The sequence below is a fragment of the Blennius ocellaris genome, assembly GCF_963422515.1.
Source record: "Blennius ocellaris genome assembly, chromosome: 2".
NCBI classification, from domain to species: domain Eukaryota; kingdom Metazoa; phylum Chordata; class Actinopteri; order Blenniiformes; family Blenniidae; genus Blennius; species Blennius ocellaris.
In genome coordinates this window covers 23,659,286-23,681,012 of record NC_137651.1, presented here as the reverse complement: position 1 = coordinate 23,681,012, position 21,727 = coordinate 23,659,286, and the positions used below count along the sequence as shown (strand labels likewise).

The following is a 21,727-nucleotide window of genomic DNA, read 5'->3' as shown; positions in this document are numbered from 1 at the left end:
TTATGTGTCGCTGACCTGGAGGAGGTTGTTATTTCTTTTTCTTCTTTTTCCTTTTTTGTCCTTTTGACCACTTGCATTGCCTTAGGGAGTGTATCCGCCCAACTAAAACAATGTGAAATATTCATGGAAATCCACCCGGCAGCAACATATTGGTATTAAATAGGCTCTGTTGCTTTGCTCGTTCCTTGTTCCAACTTAATATTTGAATTTAATGGAAGGATACGTCTGTTGAACTGGGCCGGTGAGGCTCCAGGTCCAATTTACAGCTGTCGCTCCAGCCTGTACGCCTCATTAAGAACTGCCTTTAGTAGGTTAGGGACAGTTTGCGTCAGAACTTCCGTGTTATTCTTCAGCTGAGGTTCAAACACTTGTGTCAACAAGACTTTAGGTAAATTAAAACTAGTAAAAGGATGAAAATTAAGTTTTGTAAAGGTTTTCAAACACTAAAATACTCATTGATAAATTATGCCTTTTAATCGTGCATCAAGTACATTGATGCACAATCGCACACAGACTTTATGATTATTGTTCTTGTGACACTATTTCAGTGTGGAAATACCACTTTAATTATTAACAACAACATAAATCATGGTTGTGTTGTAGTTTTCAGTCAGAAACTAAATTATTTTAATCAACACACAATCAGTTTCAGCCTAGTTGGGCTTAATATGAAAATTTGAACCTTTGAAACAGTAACATGAAGCCTCAGGTGTCAATTATTGCAATGACCCCGTGATTAATTTAACGTGAGGGATCAAGTTCATAAAGTTACTAACTTCTTCAAACTCCGTAGCTCCAGCCTCCGTCAATAGTTTTAATCCTTTCACTGTAACTCTGAATCATAAAGGTTAAAACAAGGAACGAGCCATTAGGTGGAGACGAGGAGTAAAAGTGAACAGTCGTACAGTAACAAAGTAGATAGTGAATAATAGTAAATGCTTACTTGTGGTGTCAATAAACCAGAATTGTCATATAGAAACAGTTTCCATGTTGTTTTTACAATAAAACATTGGAAGAATGGTAAATACTAGGCTACACAGAAGGTTCCTGCTTAATAGGGACCGTCTATCAGCAGTTTGCATGTTCTTCCAGTGGCATGCACTCTTGGTACATGTTAGTTTTTCCGTTGGCTGAGATCAGTGTCTGACACCCAAAGAAATCAAAGAAATAATGTTGCTGGCCTATATTTATTGACCCTGATACTTTTCTTATTCCTATTTTATTTGTCATGATAGTTTTGTGTTGTATTTCTTTGTTTGGTTTTTGATTTTTGGGGGATATGTATACAAAGATGATAATAAACCCATTGAAATGAAAAGCTAATTACTTCCTTTAACAATCTAACCTACGTCGGCATATGTTATCTAATAGTCACCACACAAACCTTTCTCTTCTCCTTCTTTCTGTCCATTCAGGTGTTAGCCTACACTGAAGGTTTACACGGGAAGTGGATGTTCAGTGAGATACGTGCAGTCTTCACCAGACATTACCTCCTGCAGAATACTGCGATGGAGGTGTTCATGGCAAACAGGAGTAAGTTCAAAACCACGCGGAGCATTCGTTGTTCACTCTTTTGCCGATTATATCATTGATTGGTGTTTTCTACCATTTGCAGCATCGGTCATGTTCAACTTTCCAGACCAGGCCATAGTGAAGAAGGTGGTGTACAGTCTGCCCAGGGTGGGAGTGGGTACCAGCTATGGACTCCCACAGGCCAGGTGGGACACAAAGCTAATAAAAGGAAAATCATAACACTTAAATATGTGTTTTCCCCCTTTATGGCCATTGTTTCCTCATCCGTCTTTGTGTGGTCGTGCATGGCTGCAGCCTGGCCTGCAGCAGAATCATTTGAGGTCCCAACGCTCCACTCATTGAAGTGGATGTGCACTGACCCCGACTGAACTGACCTAATTCTCTGACAGAAGACTCTATACAACACTTCTGCGGCCTGGTCAATGACCACCGAGGAAAAGCATAGATTCCCCTTAGACCCCGTGGTGCTAACAGCCCTCTTTATAGGTTGTTGCGAAATCAACAATCATCTATATTTAGATGGGAAACAAAGCAGATTTACTTGAATTAGCACTCGGGGAATGAACTGTTTAATTTAAGCTCTCCAGATTGAGTTTTTCCCAAATTTTCTGGAAAGAATATGTGATTCAAAATACATGTACCGGCAACTAAATCCAACTGTGTGTTGTTTCATAGCTAAAATGGTTTTTTTTGGGTGTTTTTTTTTTCCAGGCGTATCTCCCTGGCCACCCCACGGCAGCTGTTTAAATCCTCCAACATGACCCAGCGCTGGCAGAGGAGAGAAATCTCCAACTTTGAGTACCTCATGTTTCTCAACACCATAGCAGGTAAGGATCTCCAGAGTAAAAGTTTATCCTGAAGAAATGGAAATTTTGTGTTCACATTTTATGTATTTTTTTCAGCCATCGGTTACACAGAACCAGATCTTCTTTCCCCTTCCTTATTCAGTGAAAGTGTAAAGTCTAATCCTGCTATCTATGTGAAACTTTTCACGCCATCATGAACAATAATCTTTATGTGTCAGTGTTGGTGGAAACACACTGTAAGTGGCCTCAGGTATGTCGTATTTGTTTAAGAATCCACGGAATAAGCCATAAGCGGTTGCAACAACGAGGTACACTTCACTGTTCCTGTTTGAAGCAAAGAGCAGGCGCAGCAGATTTTTTATTTTTTTTTTGCCAGATAATTAGTTGCCTGGCTTTGTGAGAGTGTACACGCATGTGTCTGCGGAGTTGAAAGGTTCTGTTGTCGACTCCTCTGATCTGAACTGCAACTAACAGGAAAGGCAAGAGCGACTGCACGCCGCCGCCGCGCTCAGAGAGGTGTCATCCTCTCCCTCTCGCTGCATATCCATGCATATTTATATTTAGCCCGTGCTTGAGGTTCGATACATTATTGTCAGCTAATTAGATGTAAGGCAGACAGAAAAACATGCCCAAAATTCATTAAAAAAAAAACCCGGTAATGACCCGGGCTGCCAGGGATGTCAGAATAGTGTAGAGACGGTAGACAGGCGGGGGGGGGGGGGTGGGGGGGGGGGGTGAAGTGCTGGGAAGAGGTGCGAATGGGGAGAGGTCTTCTAATTAAACACTATTCCACTGTTATTAACATCCTGCCACCCCCCAACTCATAGCCTCGGCACCAGCGGATCTAAACCACAGCAACGCCGGGCTCTTCCTCCTCCACGCTCAGCCTGCTGCTTCCTTTTTTCACCGTGTGGCATTAACCCGGATAATTATGCTCTCTAGCTTCACCCCCCCCCCCCCCCCCCCCCAGACTCCTTCTCACTCACCTGTCTGTCAAATGTTTTCACTTCCTCAGCCGCTTTTAGACCCTTCAGCGCCATCCTGCCGCTGAAGCACGACCTGCTGGATTGGTACGAGCACTGATAACAGGTGTCAGAAAATAAGGCATTATTCCGACCATTGCCTTGCTTCGCTCTGAGGATATTTATGATTTCACTGGCATCGCATCTTCTGTAATATACATTTTGGAAGTACTTCAGAAGAATTCCAACTCCCTTCACTGCTCATCTTTGTCTCACACTAAGCAACAACTTGTCTTTGCATACCACGCCCCCATCATGGTTTTCACACTATAAGTTGTGAACATGCAAACCCAGACTCCCACATCAGACATTGTTAGTATTAGTGCTAACTACCACTCTGGGGCATTGTGGTCTGGGAAATGTGGGTCTTAAGGTGGAATATAGTTGAATTAAAAAAAAAAATAGTCTCAGGTATGATATTGATAGATGTTAGTTACAGGACGGCTGTGTCCACACCATGTCTGTTTGACATTGAAATAAATGAGAGAGATGTGAAGTTTGGGGCGTCATAAAAGTTGTCTTTATGTCCCCCCTCACAGCTGAAATGGGTTTTATTCTTTTTATGGAGAGAAAAACTTTTAAACGTCCAGTTTTTCCCTGGAGCCGATGTTTTGTGCTTGATTTACGGCCAACGGTAAAAAAAAATACCAACAAATCCCTCTACAACGGTGGCGGATTACAACTGGCCAGAGCCTGACCTCACAGCCGTATCAGTGTCGTCTTCAAAGGGAAACTTAGAGCATTAATGACAACGTGGAACATGCTTTTAGCTTTTTTTATTTTTTTTTTCCCATGGATTTCACATGACACTTTATTCCATCTGAAAATCATATCTCTGCTTGTGGAGGACGCTGAAGAATCTGTACGTCTGTAATTACATCCACTCCTCCCCGCTATGTAGAGGGACTTGTGTTCTTTATAACTCAAAGTCGGGCTTAATGTTACTCCCAGAGTCGTTCGGTGAAGTACACTCAGCGGGGGGAAAGTTATGAGAAGCACAGAAAACACTCTCTGCTATCAGTGTATATGTTTCCCTGGTGGAAGTATGAGAGGAAGTCCGTCTGATTGAGGCTTGTAGGAATGCTTCATGTCGATTCCCCCGACGTAACCCAAGCCTCCAGTGTACCCTGCCTTGCCTTCAACCCCCCCCCCCCCCAATGTTCCCTTCTCGCCCCTTCATCACTCACAGATTTCTGTCTGCTCCGTGCGTCTAGGGAGGACGTACAATGACCTGAACCAGTACCCGGTCTTTCCTGGGTCCTCACCAACTACGACTCCGAGGAGCTGGACCTGACCCTGCCGGGGAACTTCAGAGATCTGTCGAAGGTACGGAGGGCCTCCGAGCCGAGCGAGAGGACGGGAGAGGGGATTTCCTTATTAAGAGTCGGATTGTAAAACGATATGGTACTCGCTGGGAAAGGAATCATGCGCAGCCTCGCCTCCTGAAGTGGAAAATACTGTTTTAGTAACAAAACGCACTCAAACACCTACTGCAAGTTTAGTCCAAGAGTTTTTTTTTTTTGTTTTTTTTTTATTTGTTCCTCTGAATTGTCTGTGCAGTTTGCTCTACTTCTTACGGGAGCTTTGCAGTTTCTGTATTGAAGACAATAATGATGAAAAAGGTGGCTGGAGATGTGATGGCAGGACACAAGATATCCTGTTTTAGTCTGCAGTGCGATAACAGTTCATTATGTAGAGTATCAAAATAAAAGGCAGAATAGAAATAGAAATACACATGGTTAAGCAACAACAATGCGTTAAACACAATAAACAATAGAAAGTTAATCTGAAGTGCAATCTGATGATTGTAATATTATCAACAATTTCAATGTAATTAGATTTGAATCTTCACCACAACAGCCCCCCCCCCCCCCCCCCCCACACACACACACACACACACACACACACACACACACATATGCAAGCTTCTCTCATCATGATCTGCTGAATGCTGATAAGTAATAATTGATTTTTTTTTTTTTGTAGTTGTTCCCACCCTGAGGAATTGATTCTAGATATTCACATGTTAGGGGAAAACAAAACAGGATAACAGGAGAATAATCCAAAGCAGACCGAGGAAACTGTTTTGAAGGATCTGACTGTTTTATGTTGGAAATGAGTGTTTGGCTTCACTGCAATGTCTCTGTGGTACTTGAAGTTTGTACTCGCCCATGCTGCCGCATCACAACAGGTCAGATATAATACCCATAATGCCCCTCAGCCCTGATAGATGAAGTCCAGACTTGTGTCTTTGACTGGAAGGAGAAAAAGCAGCGCTTCACTCCACCACAGACTGTGTTTGCCTGGTTTACTGGTTTACCACCCCCCCCCCCCCCCCCTCTTTCACTCTCTCTCTCTCTGACTCTATTTCCACCTCGCTCATACACACTGCAGCTCACTGACCTGAAAAAGTCGCATTCCTGTCTGAGCTCTCTCTCTCTCTCTGTCTCTCTCTCTGTCTCTCTCTCTCTCTCTCTCTCTCTCTCTCTCTCTCTCTCTCTCTCTCTCTCTCTCTCTCTCACTCACTCACTCACTCACTCACTCCATCGCTGCCTCCTTCCTACTCATTTTCCTCAGAGCACCGGCGGAGAGCCTCGATTTCCCTTCTCAGCTCCAAACGATGGATAGATAGATAGATAGATAGATAAGGTAGATAAGATAGATAGATAGATAGATAGATAGATAGATATGTTTCTGAAATTGTCCACCTTCACGGTGCACAGAGATGTGTTTATGTGTTTGTGTGTGTTGTTTATGTGTGTGTTGAAAAAGGGTGATCAGGGCTGTGCCATGTTGCGGCCCTCCCTCCCTCCCCTCCCTCCCTCCCGCCCCGGGGAGACAGTTATGTATTCTTCATTAGCATGAGTTCACAGCCTGTGTCTCCTGACAGTTGTCCTTGGACCCCCCGGGGCTCTTACCTCCAAAAAGTTCACAGCCAGCGTGGCAGGGAGGAGACCGAGGCCCCCTGCACTCGTCCTCTCTGCTTGGTCTGCCCCTTTTGTTCAATTATGGATCAGTGGTAGCTGCACAGTGTCTGGAGACCTGTTGGTGGTGTGTGTGTGGCTGGGCGTGTCTGCTGGAGGTGTGTGTCCTGAGGATGTGCCAACACATTGGCTGTGTGGTTGGTAAATAAAGACAATAACACTTTCTAATATTGTGATGCCAAACATGTGTTTTGGTAGCAAAATGAGATTGCTATCAGGTTGTGATTCAGGAGGCAGGTGGTTTCATTGTGGTGGTATTTTCTTTATTATTAGGATAATGGGATAGTTTGTTCAGCTTCGTAGGAACTACTTTTTACACCAGATGAGTCGCCTGCTTCATGCTTAAGGTCACGATTTAACCTGATGCACTATCAGAGGTCTAAAAATGATAGAAAACAGAGTTTAACTCCTTCATGTTTGCTTGAAGTCAAATAATGTACATGTACAATGGAAAATAATGTGCACAATCACAACTGTTTCAGGTGTTTTATATTTACTATGGCTTTAAGTAAAATCTGTTGACTAATACTTGTTGACAAATTCATTGCCTTTCATGCAGCCATGGACAAAAATGTGTTTTATTTTGAGAATACAGGAAATGTGGCATTTATTTCTCTGTATATTAGAAGTGGTGGCTGCTTTTGATTAGATTTGAAAATAGTTTTATTCCATTTTACTCCATTAACTGATGATGTACCTTTAATCACAGTGAACGGAGATCAGTTCTGGATCCAGTGTGATAAAAAATTACAAGCAGAATAGACTAGAATGGGGGGGGGGGGGGGGTGGGGGGGTATGTTGACCCTCTCAACACTTTTTAAAGTCACAAAAGTATAAATTCATGTCAGTAAGCGTGTTTTAAAAAAAAAAAGTAAATTAGGTAGTGAAAGCAGAAAACTGACCAAAATTACACATAATTAATGATAATCGCTTTAATAAAAGTGTCATAATTTTAAATATGTTTCACTTTGCTCCAGTTAGAAGTTATAAACTCTCATTCAGTCCAACAATGTCATGAGTTATTTACAACAAAGGCTGACAAATAGTCTGTGATTGAATACAGTGTCACAGTTCTTCACATTTTATCACAATATTCGGAAAAATGAAACTATCAATCAGGTGCGCTTGCTGAGTGAAAGATGAATTTTTAAAAGCCAATGGACAAAACACTTGAGTGGTTAAGTGAAAATATGAATATTTTAAAGCAAAAGTGTCACGTCTTGTCATTATTTACTCAAATCTCAAACATCTGTACAGAACCAACAGATTTCTCAATATTGCACAGCTTATTTTTCCCTGTTTTCTGTGGTGGTTGCTAAGTTACTGAAGAAATGTGAAAGTTATCAAATATTAAATAGGTTTAATGTGCAATGCTGGAGCAACTGCAGTTAAAATAAATTTCCTCGACCACTAGTTTCGCCACTAAAGAGATAAAGTTTGCAATAAGACGCTTCTTAGAGTAAATTATTTTTCCGATTTCTCAGTTTATGGTTCGTCGCTCGACGAGCTTGAAAAAGATAAACCAGATCTCCAGGCTGCAGCGTCATTCTCAGTCTCGTGATATGTCACGCTCGCTGTTGTTGCATAATTTGAGAAGCTTCCTTTTCCCACACTTCTGACTCATTTCACACTTGACTGACGGGATTGTTTCCGCCTGCTGCTCTCCCAGAACGCTGTCCTCCCCAAACCTGCACACACCTACAATTACCTGCCGGCTGAACGTCCAGTCAGCTGTGAACCGCCGCCGGGCCACAGGCCTGCATAGTTGTGTGTCAGATACATTCATGCGGTGAAGTGTTTTATTAGATTCTAATGATTATTCGGTGGTGGAGTGACAGGCGGATGATAGATAGCGGGAAGCTGATCTTCCTCATAGCTGTTAAATGATGTGACAGAAATGTGTTTAATTGCTTAAGAAAGCGAAAAGAGCAGATGCTCGTCCTCGTAACAAACTCTGATTTTAGTGTGTCGCTGGGAAAACTTTGGTGAAATATAATGTTAAAAAGGCAAGTCGTCCCCGACAGAAGTACATTTGTGTTTGATTTGTAATAAAAGTTTAGGCGTTTTTGACGTGTAAAAAAAATGTATTTAACAGCTTTAATAACTTGATTACACCTTCATGTATTAGAATAATCTGACGTAATAAATGTCTTATTGTGGTGCACATAGAATAAAAAGCAACACTATAATAAATGTGTTGATTACAGCTTTGGCTTCTATTATACTCAAGTTTTAATAAAATAAACTATGTGAAGCAACAAAATGTTTTCAAAGCGAAAATGCTAAACTTTCATTTTGGATTTGCGTTTCATTGACAACGGTGCTCAGAGCCACTGAAAACAGCTCCCAAGGTGGAACTTTTTGAAAATGCTCAGCCTCTGTCGCCGTGCCAACGGGAAAAACTATTTTCCTGAAACAGTCAGCTTCAGACTCCATGTAGATGGCGGAAACACTGCTGCTACTGCTACTGCTACTACTACTGCTGCTACTGCTACTGCTGCTGCTGCTGCTACTGCTACTGCTACTGCTACTGCTACTGCTACTGCTACTACTACTACTGCTACTGCTACTGCTACTGCTACTGCTACTGCTGCTGCTGCTGCTGCTGCTACTGCTACTGCTACTGCTATTGCTACTGCTACTGCTACTACTACTACTACTACTGCTGCTGCTGCTACTGCTACTGCTACTGCTGCTGCTACTGCTACTGCTGCTGCTACTGCTACTGCTGCTGCTACTGCTGCTACTGCTGCTGTGCATTTCACCACAACCATAGTAAATAGTTCCTCTGAACTTGCAATCCGATTTGTGTCCATACGAACGTCCATGCACTCGCCAACAACAGCAACTCGTCCCCTGGCATGATAACTAGACTATCCTATAACCGGGCATGATTTTCAAAACGTTGCAGTGTAAACGTGAATCTGTTGTTGAACTGAAACGCAAAAAACAATGGAACAGTTGGTTCAGTTGGTTTCTTCGACATATTTATTTGAATCAGCAGAAATGAAAATGATTAAGCAGAAGGAGGATATACAGTAAATTCCACATGTCTTGACTTTGTGAGATTATATAAATCTGACTGATTTTGCAGAGTCACTCTCTCAAGCATGAAGTTTACTTCACTTCTTAAAGCTTGGCAGCAGAGCATCACAAACTTTCAGAGATACTTTGGCCTTTACACCGTGATGTTCTTTCCGTAATGGAGCCTCCTTCACCCTGCCGTCCTCTCCAGTCAGGTTGTTTGGGAGCACATCTGCTTTATCTTGAGTCGGAGCAACTTGATCCCCTCAGACTGGAGCTGCATGCGGCCCGGGCTCTGACGAGGCGGACCAAAACGACTGCGACTCCTCCTGACAGCAGCGGCATACTGTAATGTGATTTCTTCTGAAATATAAAATGCAATATGCGTCTCTTTGGGAGGTAGCTGGGCTGTAACCAAACCAACGGAGACGCGCTCTGCACGCTCGCGCACCGTTTCCTCAACCTTCGTGAGTGCAGCAGCAGAAATGACGCTGATTGAACGTGAAGCCGAATCCAGGTTTGATCATACTTTGTTTAGTCGTGTTGATGTATTTCACCGGGGTCAGGTGTTACGCGAGTAATGAACTCGGAGAGGAGAAAGTGCGGCGCTGTCTGAAGCACTTGTTGTCATGGTCTCGTATCTCGTGATCAGTATGACGAGCGACGCAGGGAAAAGAGAGCAGGTGATTATTCCCGGTCCAGCTGAAGTAAGAAAAGCCTGATTTCGGCTCATCAACAGATGTTGGGTGTGATGGGAGCACGGAGGCCGTCTTCTCATGAATACCTTTTTATTTCTCATTAAATGGCAAATCAATCATTCATTTCCCTCATATTTTGGCCGTACTGCAGGTTTTCATTATGGAATGAGTAATTCCAGTTCAAAGAGATGCTGTTGGTATTTATGTAGTGCCCGTATTAGCTGACAAGTTTCTGATCTATATAATTATATATTTTTGACTGTGTATATCTTTATAAAAATCACTAAAAGACCAAACCTTTTGTGATTTTACACCAAATAAAATTTGCCTGGGGCCAAAAAAAAAAGGTCATTATCTCTAAATGATGCTACTGTGTAGTGCAGCACAGTAACGGTAAGTGCTTTTTCTCCATGCGTGTGAGTAGGTGGACGATAACAACAATGGCCTCCAGAGTGTCACGGCTCCCACGTATTGTTAATGTTTATAGCGTTCTATTCTCTACATGCATGTGTGTGTGGTTTCGCTACAAAAACAGCACCTACTAGTGGTCCAACATGGTAACCACATGAAAAAGAGCATCGTTTTCAAAACCTCGCAGTGGAAACTCGAAACTTATTTGAAATTTTGTGTAAACTGAGCTTAACTACAATTTTGAATTGAAGTTTCGCCTTTTTTTTCTCTCCCTTTCATAGATTTTTTTCCCCACATTAGCCATTTTAGGTAATTTAGTCATTTTTTGCATTTTGGCTGTTTCTGCTGTTTATTTGTTTTCGCTACATCAGCGATATTAACCTTTTTCTACAGTTATGTTTTTAGTGATTTTACTATTAATTTTGCTATTTTTTTCCCCTTTTAGTACTTTTAACTATTTTCAACAATCCCAGCTGTTTTAGTCCTTACATTTTTTTTTATACAAATCTATTTTCAGCCACGCGACGAGGATGCTTTTTGAGAAATAGTGCAATATGAAAATAGAATAAAAAAATGAAAACAAAATGTTTGTTCATACAGAATTTTCAAAAAGTTTAGTCGAGCTGCTACAGGGTGGCTGAAGACCTCTGGTATTATAGGCCTTCTTGTTCCTCTCACACATACAGATTTGAACTTTTATTACAAAAATTCTATATTTGTACTTCTATTTTTAAACAAATTAAAGTGCTCACCTTTTATTTAACAATTCCAGGTGTGCTTTGATCAGTACATTTCATTGTATTGTGTCGGCTTGATATTACGTGTGTGTTCATGTGAGCGCCTACAGGTGCATGTGATTTATGTCTTTAAATGTCTTCATCAATCACTCATAAAGCACCTTGAAATACACAAACTGTCAGAAAAATGCTCTATTAATAAAGATTGATTAATCATGTAATGCATCATACGCTTCTGTGGACGAGGCAGCAGGCGGGGGAACGTGCCGATATGTGTATATAGATGCACGGACTACTAAGTAGTGCTAATCGAGAGGCAGGAATTTACTTCATACCCGAAACCTCCCAGGAAAAACACGGTGGGAGCTTCATTAGCCAGGTTTCTCTGTCCTGTGTTTCCGGAGCTGTGCATCGTGTTGGCAGTCAGACACACTCTGGAAGTAGTGAAGTTCAAGTCTGGCTTTAATCACTCCATTACATTTTCACACACTTTCTTTTAGATGTAAACTTCAGAATCTGACAGACTTGCTAGAGGGAAGCGTCACAGTTTAGACAAACACTTCTCTCAAATAATAGGCGGCAGTGTAGTTTTGCAGAATCACTGTGCTGAGAGTTTAATTAGCGTTGATTTTAATTACAACTGCAGCTGCAACTGTTCAGGAAATACAACTGTGCAAGAATATGGTGATAAAGCCACACCAGCAGAATGTTTTTTTTAATCACAGTATGTTATTTGTAGCAATTTTGTTCATGTTTTTGTTTTTTGTTTTTTGAAGCAGCTTCAAAACCTTATGGCTGAATGTCAAAAATAAAATCTTTTTTCTAAAAGCTGTGGACTGGATCCGGGTTTATGAGATTTATTAAAAGGGATAAAACACATTCAGCATGATAGTTTAATACTGAGAGTAGAGGCATTAAGAAAGTTAAATTTAACACCACAATGCAGAAGAACAGCGTTTCCTTCACTTTGTCTGTTGGTGTGTTTAATAGTGGTGGGACTCAATGGAAGTGGAGATTTGTAATTATTTCATCTCATTTCTCGAGCAGCATTGTCCAATTCAAATGGATTTTGTAGATTAATGACTCAAAAGGTACAATATGTGTGGACTTCTAATGTCAGTGAGTGTTATTACACTAAGAATGAGCTTAATGTCTTATTAACACTTCCAACAGGAACTATAACAATCATTATAATGTGTATGCAGAACTCCGAAGTGAAAGGAACTTTCTCATGTGCCCTGTGTTTTGGTGCAATCTTTTCTGGAATTCATTATCAAAATTATAGTTCAGTCAATATTTTCACATTAAAACTTCACCAATCTGTAAAATTACACATTGGATTTGCTTTATTTGCACTATTGCAACTGTTTTATTTATTCATAGCCGGGGTTGTCGGGAGTTTGTCCACATGGAGGTGAAAATGATTCAAGTAAAAACAGATGGTTTTTGACCACATCCACTCTGGAGGCAGCCGTTGTTGTTATTGTCCACCTACTTAAATATTTACTGCATTTGGGCAGTAGTAGGTTTTCCAAAAAGTTCTGTTTTCCCACCATTTCCACAGAAACAGGGTCGAAGTATTGCCTTTTCAGTTGCTTCAAGCACCATTGTCGTGTATAAAGTTTTCACTTGAAAACGTGTAAACAGGGCTTTTGTTCGGCGTACCGTATATCCGCTCTGTAACAACCCCAACTGGGCTGGCTTACATCTCTTCACCACCAGTCCATCACTGGTGTCACACTTTCAAACCTAAAGGCCATTCTGAGCCACCAGTTTACCTCATATGAAGGGTTTTGGGGCTTCGGGAGGAAAAAGACATATCTGGAGAAAACTTGAGCGTTGCTCAACCCGGGGGACTTCTCAATGTGAGAGGAGCAAACTAACCACTATCCTACAGGAGTTTAGTTATAAAACTAACATGATTACAACTCAGACTGAAGAATATAATAAAAAACCATGTTACTTTTGCTCTACTCTTCAAACAACCCATAAAGGCATTTAGATATTAACATATAGATCCACTTATTGGTGTTTTTAACAAAGGGCTACTTCTTGGATACTTTCCCTTTTTATTTGGTGTCTCATCCAGGATGTCTAGACAAACAGGAGGTAGTTAATAAAAGTGGAGTTACATGTTGTATGTTTAAAATTCAGTATCGGCCTCTAATATGTTTCTACATACTCTTTGTGCTTGTTTTAGTTCATGTCACGGGTATTTTTATAAATCAAAACATTAGGTTTTTTTTTTTTTTTTTTAATCATCCTCATCACTGTTACCTGCATGCTGTATTTCTTGACTGCCCTCCCTCTCAGCCGCGTGCATCACCTGGCTCTCTTGTGCAGCTCTAAACCTGCATTAGTCACACTCGCAGCGGTTTTACGGCGTGCGAGACATCTTGTGGCTTGCACCCTGATCCAGCTGGGCCGGGACGTCACATGCAAGGCTATTATCACCCCATAAATCCATGCAGATCTCAATAAACTTCTCTTTCAGTCTATTCAATTGTGCTAACGCTGATGTGGACTGCCATTAAATTTTAAGGAAAGGGGGGAAAGAAAAAAGAGAGAAAGTCCATTTAGTTTTGACTTGGAGCTTCAGGAATGTGTGCCGTGCCACCCACAGACGGAACGGTAATCCTCGCAGTGCAGAGCAGAGCTCGCCAAAAACATAACCTTTTTTTTTTTTTAATAATGTTAGAATCAGTGTCTTTATTTCAGGCGTCACCCTGAAGCCGGTTTATTTATTCCCCCTGACCTCTCGGCTGCAGCTCTCAGGTAGAAAAGCTGCCATTGATTACATTACCAGCACCCCCCCCCCTCCTCCCCCCCGTGTCACTGATTCACTGGTTCTGAGTATATTAATATTGACTGCCAATATGCCTCTGAGGCTCTCATATTGGAAAAAAGGTGATTGAAAAGGCAGAGAAGGCAATTTATTCCCCACTAAAAGCACGTTTAATGGGAGTAATTTTGTTGCCTTAAGAACACATGAAAATGAAACAGCTGCCAAAGGGCGAAAGCCCAGCGATGGTGTCAGAATAATAATAAAGTTATTACTGTGGCTGTGGCAGAAATAATGAACCACATTATCCAAGGTTTGGCTCCGAGTACGAAGCGTTTGGATGGATGGCGAGTAAAAGCAGCAACGATTATTATGTTTTTTTTATATTCTCACAATAATTAGGAAACAGTCATTCCAATGAGTATTATTTATTATTTATGATTCCTGATGTTTTCAGGCGTGACGCTGTTTTCATTTTGTAACCAGTAACCAGTTCTACCTCATACTGGGAAAACATGTTTTTCTTTGGGTGGTACGGTGGATTAGTGGTTAGCACTGTCATGTCAAGAACGTGAAAGGACTGGCAGAGAATAAATAGTTTGGTTTTTGGAGTTTGGTAGTCGCCAGTTATATGTACATATGTCTATATTTATTCTCCTATACTAAATAAATACTAGATAAAACTGGTGTATGAGCAATAAATAACATTTAATAATGAGTAGTTGGAGGTTTTCCCTTCGGAAAGTAAACTCTGGAGGAAATTTGTGAAACCAACGTTATCCTGCATTTTGTTTTTAATATTATTTCCACATTCTCGCTATTGCTTTTGTATCTCACACCTTTGTAAGATAACTAATCCAAGTCGATTTTTACTAAAACATTAGATTACACCTTTTATATTACTGATTTTTTGGATAATAATGACTTCTAGGATTGACTCAGGCAGTAGATCTCCCTCTGATTATCCACTGATTGAATTGCTTTCAGGTCATTTATATAAAATCATTTCAGTTGCATTTATAACTCAACTCAGATGATAGTGAATTTTATAACCCATTAAATAATGTTCCTTTATTACCTCTTTTACAGAAACATACTGTATATAAAACTGATGGATATAGAACATACATTCAGTATCTTTGTCTTGAACCTTTGTTTTTCTACAAATACGCCAATGTTTTTTTTCTTTTCTGTAAAAACGTTTAGTCTTTAAAGATTCTAAAATCCAAACTTAGTGTTTGTCTTTACTAGACTCCACCTCCGGACTGAGCCCAGTAGCCGAAAGGGGCGAACAACACTAATGGGAGAAGCGAACTGAAATGTTTGGCTTGGTGGGTGTGTTAAGTGTAAACCGGGTCAGCCGGGGTTAATCCACATGGATTACCTCCAACGTTTAGCAGGAGACACTGGTATGGCCTCCCTCCACCCTGAGCGTGCCGTCCGGCTCGCCCCTGCCACCGGACCCCCTTTAAAATCCAGACACAAGGCAGTTTGAGGGTCCTGGAGAATAACGAGGCCTGACAGACGAAACCCAGGGTGATGCTTTACGTCTGGCCCTGACCTCACCTCCAGCCACTCTGTATGTTTCCTCATCAGACTCTATGTCTATGAATTAGACCTACTTTTTATCAATTATACTCGCGCTTTCTCATTGCAGTTGATTTAGTTGTGGCTGTGAAATAAAAAATTTTAACCTGAAAATCAGAGCAAAACTGCTTCAGTCTCATCAAATCGGACACTAAAGTGGAAGAGCGGCAAATCAGGACCAACACAAGAATGTTCCAAGTCGCATCGTTTTTGCATTTTCATTTCAGACTTTCCAAAAAAGTTGCATTTTTCAGTGGCTCCGACTAAGGCTGGACGATATGGCCTCAAATGAGTATCACGATATATTGATCATTTCACCTCGATAACGATAAGTGGACGATAACGACTCCACTGCGCCCCCTGCAGAAAACAAATGTTTGGCCACTAGATGTAGCATTTATATTGATAGTATGACTCCCCAGCACCTATTTATTGCTACTTTAAAGGACTATAAAACTACACCGTCTGAAAATAAATGAAGAAAATACAAATAAAGTACTTTTAGTTAAGATGTATTGAAGAGCTGATCAGCACAGATTACTTGAAATGAGAACGACTGAGAGCGGATTGTATAGTGACTTAGTCTGTATTGCACCTGAAAACACGGGATTTCTCCACAGTGATATGAAAAAAGACCCGTCTAACCTAATTCTCCTGAAAGAAGTTACGTATTTTGTGTGTAAAATGACTTTTCACGTCCAGCCCGACGGACGGCCCGTCGCTACACGGCGCTCTGCCCGCAGCTCGCTTCACTCTGTTTTTAAATGCCAAATATACCGACATGGGCAAAATGACGTCGTAAATTTTCGGTTTATTGTCCAGGCCGAGCTCCGACCACCGTTGTAAATGTAAAGACACTCAAAAGGCAAAGAAGAATACGTGTTTTCACTTGAAAATGTTGTTTGTGTAAACGGTAAAGTAAAACCCGGCATTGCACTCAAACACTGTGTCCACAAGGACGCATAGAAACCATGCCTTAACGTCACAGTGACTTTTCCAGTGTGCTGGTTTACGCTCGCAAAATGAATTCAGTGGATTTTGATCATTTATTTAAAGGTTTGTGGAGTGATTACGTCTCGCAAGTCTTTCATGGCCGCCGTATCTCCACGTACATGAAAACTCAATCAACATGGAGGAGTGGAGCTGCTGCATGACTTAGCAGCAACATGAAGGGGGAAAAAAAAGAAAAACTATGGGTTGCTGCTATGTGATGTGAGTTGTTTCCCAAAAGTCAAATAAAGTTCATCGGTCTGCTTGATTTTAAGTTTTATGTCACGATTTATTTTAAAACTAAGGATTTCTCGCGTAAACAAGCTCTTAGAGAGACGTGAAATGATGTATTTCCATATTTTTTGTAATACACTGAGATATTTCCAGCGATGGAGGGGTTGAGAGTACATAATTACTTTTTATAAAGTATACATATATACTTTGTCAAAGGAAGCTGAATGACTCAGAGGAAAGACAAGCGTGCACAGGGAGAATATGCAAACTCCATGAAGAATCCTTTTAAGCAAGGGAGATAACTAGTACAGCTTATTATCACTCGCTTTTTTGATCATGACAAAAGTAGAGAGAAAGGAAAACATTTGTTTTGATAAAAAAGCAAATTTCCAAATGCTTTTGATGGACAAAAAAAACTAAACTTCTAATATATCTATTATATAGTACAGTGGACTCTTCTATAGGATATAGACGCACAAAACACAAACTAAAAATTTCAAATTAAACGCATCCAATGACCTTTTTCATCAGTAGTGAATCATGCCTTCAAATTTCTCTCATTTCAATTTTAAAACTGACCCATAACTGTATTTTATGTGATGTGACCTTTGGCCAAACTCCTAAATCTCCACTGTCGTCCTCACCTCTTAATCACTTGTGTATTAATATTTTTTTTTCCACATATATAACCAACTTGCAGTTATAAGTGGTGCTGAAAAGTATTTTAACAAGCTGAATATTAGAGCCGCCGCATACAAAGTGCAGCTTGTACTGACCTGATAGCAAAGTTGATTCAGTGTGTGTGTGTGTGTGTGTGTGTGTGTGTGTGTGTGTGTGTGTGTGTGTGTGTGTGTGTGTGTGTGTGTGTGTGTGTGTGTGTGTGTGTGTGTGTGTGTGTGTGTGTGTGTGTGTGTGTGTGTGTGTGTGTGTGTGTGTGTGTGTGTGTGTGTGTGTGTGTGTGTGTGTGTGTGAGAGAGAAAGAGAGGCAGTTAAAATGGAAAGAGCAGAGAAAGGAGCTCATTTCACTTGTAAGTGCCCACAGTGTCTGACAGCTTTGCATATCCTGTATTTTAAAATGAATGAAATTGTCCATAAATCTCTTCGACTGTTTTTTTTTCTTTTTCTTTTTTTTTAATACCATATTATTAACATGCTGTAAGACACGACCCCGGTTCAGTCGTCAGACTTTCTGCCTCTCACTGAACTCCTTCTCAAGCCAGAACAGCTCTTTCTTCCACTGATAGCATTCTCGTCTGCCTATTATTACATTATTACTGCTAATAAAATCAAACCTGTCAATGCTCACTTTTTTTTTTTTCACTTGACTGAATGTTTTTTTTTTTTTTTCAACTTCCACAATTGTGTCTTAATTTTAAGCGAGTATGTGATGTGAAAGGGGATTTTCTGAAACCATAACCCATAAAATACATGCGATTACTGAGATGATGGCTGGATGGATGGATGGATGGATGGATGGATGGATTGATGGATGGATGGATGGATGAACATACTTCCTTTATCCCACATGTTTGTGTGACAGCAGCAAATGACCAAACAGATACATACAGTATACATTATACAACATATAATGCAGTAGTAGTACTAATCAGAGTATTTACTGTATAATACTAACAAGAAAAGAGAAGAACATAATGTGTATATAACATATAGAGAGATACTGTGTGTGTGTGTGTGTGTGTTATGTACTAAAATATGATCTTTTCTTGAGAGTAACAAACTTTTCCCCAGTGTTTTTCGACAAATCTCCTGGTGTTTCTTATCAAAGTGTAAAAAAAACAGCAAGTCCAAGTTGTCCGCATACTCGAAGTGTACGACTCAACAGAAAAAAAAGGCCCAACAAGACACATTTACAACTTTCTTAACTTCAAAGTCCGTCCTTTATTTTCCACTCACTGTTAAAAGTAAATTGCTCAACTGACAGAACTAAATGTGTGGGGTTTTTTGCTTGTTTCCTTTCAGCCTGTCGGAGCGTTGAATCCGAAGCGTGCCGCGTTCTTCGCCGAACGCTACGAGACGTGGGAGGATGACCAGATCCCTCCGTGTCATTACAACTCCCACTACTCCACCGCGGCCAACACCATGCACTGGCTGGTCAGAATAGTGAGTCAAGTCACTCCTTCAGCCCCGGAGCCTTGAATTAGCCGTTATGAGAATGAGAATGGAGCCTTTTTTTTTATTTTTTTATCTGCGTTAGTTGATTGTCACTTCTCAGACTTGATGATGCCGTTACTTTGAGGTTCTGTCGGCTTCTCACACGGGAAGCGGCTCGACGTCTCAATTTGATTGGGCCCCCGAGTTCGACCAATGGCGCTCAGAAAACACATTTCACAGGCCAGTAAACCGGCATATGTGAACTAAATAAAGAGTGGCTGGGTAATGATTTACAGGGGCTGCTGTGACAGGTTTATGTGTTTCAGGCAACCCAGCGAGCGCTGGAGACATGTCCATCAGGGTTACTGAGCACTGTCCTCATTTACTCTGGAGGAGGAAGAGGAGGAGGAGGAGGAGGAGGAGGAGGAGGAGGAGGAGGAGGAGGAGGAGGAGGAGGAGGAGACAGAGGAGGCACATATACTTCCAATCTGCTCTGCTCTTTTCCGCTTTTATATTTTTTTATTTTAAAAAAATGCTTTACTAGGAGTTTGTACTATATCCCCCCCCCCCCCATCATCACCACCATCATTATGAAGGGGCTTGATGAACTGAGGGAGCTCTCTTGACAGCAGTTAGATTGGCCTCAGCGGGTTTGTTCCCACAATCCCTTTCTTCCTCTGGTGAGTGATCCATCCGCTCACACCGGCGACGGTTGCCATCCGCAGTCTGAGAAAACCAAATTTGAGCCAATTATCATTATGGCTTTCTGAGCTCAGGAAGAACACTAATTAATTCTCCCTCAGGCTTGGATACAATCAAGGGGGCTGGTATCCACGGAGGTCCATCCGTCTTCTGCTGAGAAAATAACAAAGAAAATGCAGAAAAAAAAAATCCAAAGTAGCCTCGTGTGTCTGCAGCAGGAATGTAAATCTTCCAGGATTAAGACAACGCTTAGTGCAAATTGCTTCATTATTACCGTGCTAATAATGCTGAGACATTTAAACACCGCTGCTGAACTTTTAACACTATTAATGTTTTTGTTTTGTTTTTGGTTCTTGCAGGAACCCTTCACCACATTCTTCCTCAGTGCCAATGAGAATAGATTCGACCACCCCGACCGCACGTTTTCATCCATCACCCGCTCCTGGAGGAACTGTCAGAGGGACACTTCGGACGTAAAGGTGCCAAAACACAACAATTCTTAAATTATGTTCAATGTTTTTGCCAGTTTATCCGATAGAACTGGTGAGATCCACTTAAAAGTGCAGACTGGTACAAGTTGCATTGTATAGTAGACCCACTAAGTCACAATTTGACCTTCGAGTTGTGACAGTGGAACATGAGTGAAACCCTCACTATGATCTGAGCAGCCCGCCATTGAAGTTTCAGCTGTGTATGCAAGATTCCCCCCCAAAAAAAGTAGAAATATTCTCTTATTAGACAAGGCTCACATCTCAAGGATATCAGACAAAAGAGTAGAAAATAGTATATAGTATTCAAAGATCAGTGTATGTTTTAGTGATAGAGTAAATGGAATAAAGCTAAATAGGCCAGAAGAGTTGTTAAAGTTGAATTTGCTGATAAATGGGAGTTATAGCTTGTGGGTCAGCCATTATAAATGATCTCCTCCAAAAAGAGCATATATTCACTGCTTGGCTTGCATTTTACATTTCCTACTTAATGTGAGACAAACAGTGTGTGGTGTGAGTTTCCCTCTCAATATGTGAGATGTGACATCTCTCCTTTATTTAGATTTTAAGGTCATTTATTTCAGTCTCTCCTTCAGGGGAAGATCCACATTAAGCATTTTGCCAGGTAGCGCTGCAGTCTGCACGTATAATCTGCAGCAGAGCCACACCAGGCCTCTGCTTTATGCTCCCTGCCTCCATGTTTCTCAACAGGACTGCAAAAAATATACGCCATTAATTATAAATGCCTCATCCGAACAGAGAGCCGCGGTTCCTCCGTTTGCTTTATCTGGTGAAGAAAGCAAAAAGCAAACTATTTGCGATCTGGACTTGAGTTTGAACAAAGGAGAGAGAGAGTGAGAGAGAGAGAGAGAGAGAGAGAGAGAGAGAGAGAGAGAGAGACAGACAGAGAGAGAGAGAGAGAGAGAGAGAGAGAGAGAGAGAATGCTGAACCCTGCTGATTCGCCTCCATTTTGCCCACTGCATAACACGCAGCAGGGAAACGCGCTGACCTCAAAGTGTCATGCATTTCTAGCACACCCTGCATCGGGGTAGCGTTGCCCCAGGCAATTAATAAAGCATTAATGACAAAAGCTATTTAAAATGTAGTCTCCTATGTACAGACAGGGCTTTTACTTGCCGGGATCCGGGGAAGAGCAACCAACAACCTATGTGAGGCGAGAGGAAGAGAGAGAACAGCTGGATAGTCAAACGCCACCCTGTTAACAAATACAGGCTACTTTCCACTGCTTGTATGTCTGCATGCATTTGATTTTACACTCATGGGATGGCTGCCGATCTCGTAGGAGAAACATTGTGCAGGACAATGCAGGAATGCTAACAGTGCTTCATAATACATTTAAAAAAAAAAAAGGAAATATTGCACAATAGCTTGTTACAATTATGCAATGGAGGAGTGATGCATGAGGCTATGTATATCTAATTCTAGTTTTTTTTTCATATATAGATATTGAAAAGCAATGTTTCTCAACATAAATGTGAAAAATCAAATTAACAAAGACGGTTACAAATTAAAATCAGCATCAATGTGGCCGTGCCGGGTCACCACAGATACTCCCGGGGGTTAAAGGTCAGTTTCGGGGGCCGCTGATTTAAAAA

The 21,727-nt window shown here is 41.1% G+C and overlaps 1 protein-coding gene across 1 annotated transcript in view; it reads left to right on the top strand.

Annotated features, from left to right (window-relative positions):
* Positions 1-21,727, top strand: part of LOC308141652 (neurobeachin-like) — a gene marked incomplete at both ends in the record, with an annotated part of 240,698 nt that overhangs the window by 195,668 nt on the left and 23,303 nt on the right. Inside the window, 7 exon segments of the mRNA XM_080511859.1 lie at positions 1,416-1,533; positions 1,616-1,718; positions 2,245-2,360; positions 4,576-4,611; positions 4,614-4,687; positions 18,789-18,929; positions 19,982-20,101. Of these exon segments, the coding sequence (XP_080367985.1) occupies positions 1,416-1,533; positions 1,616-1,718; positions 2,245-2,360; positions 4,576-4,611; positions 4,614-4,687; positions 18,789-18,929; positions 19,982-20,101 (708 nt within the window).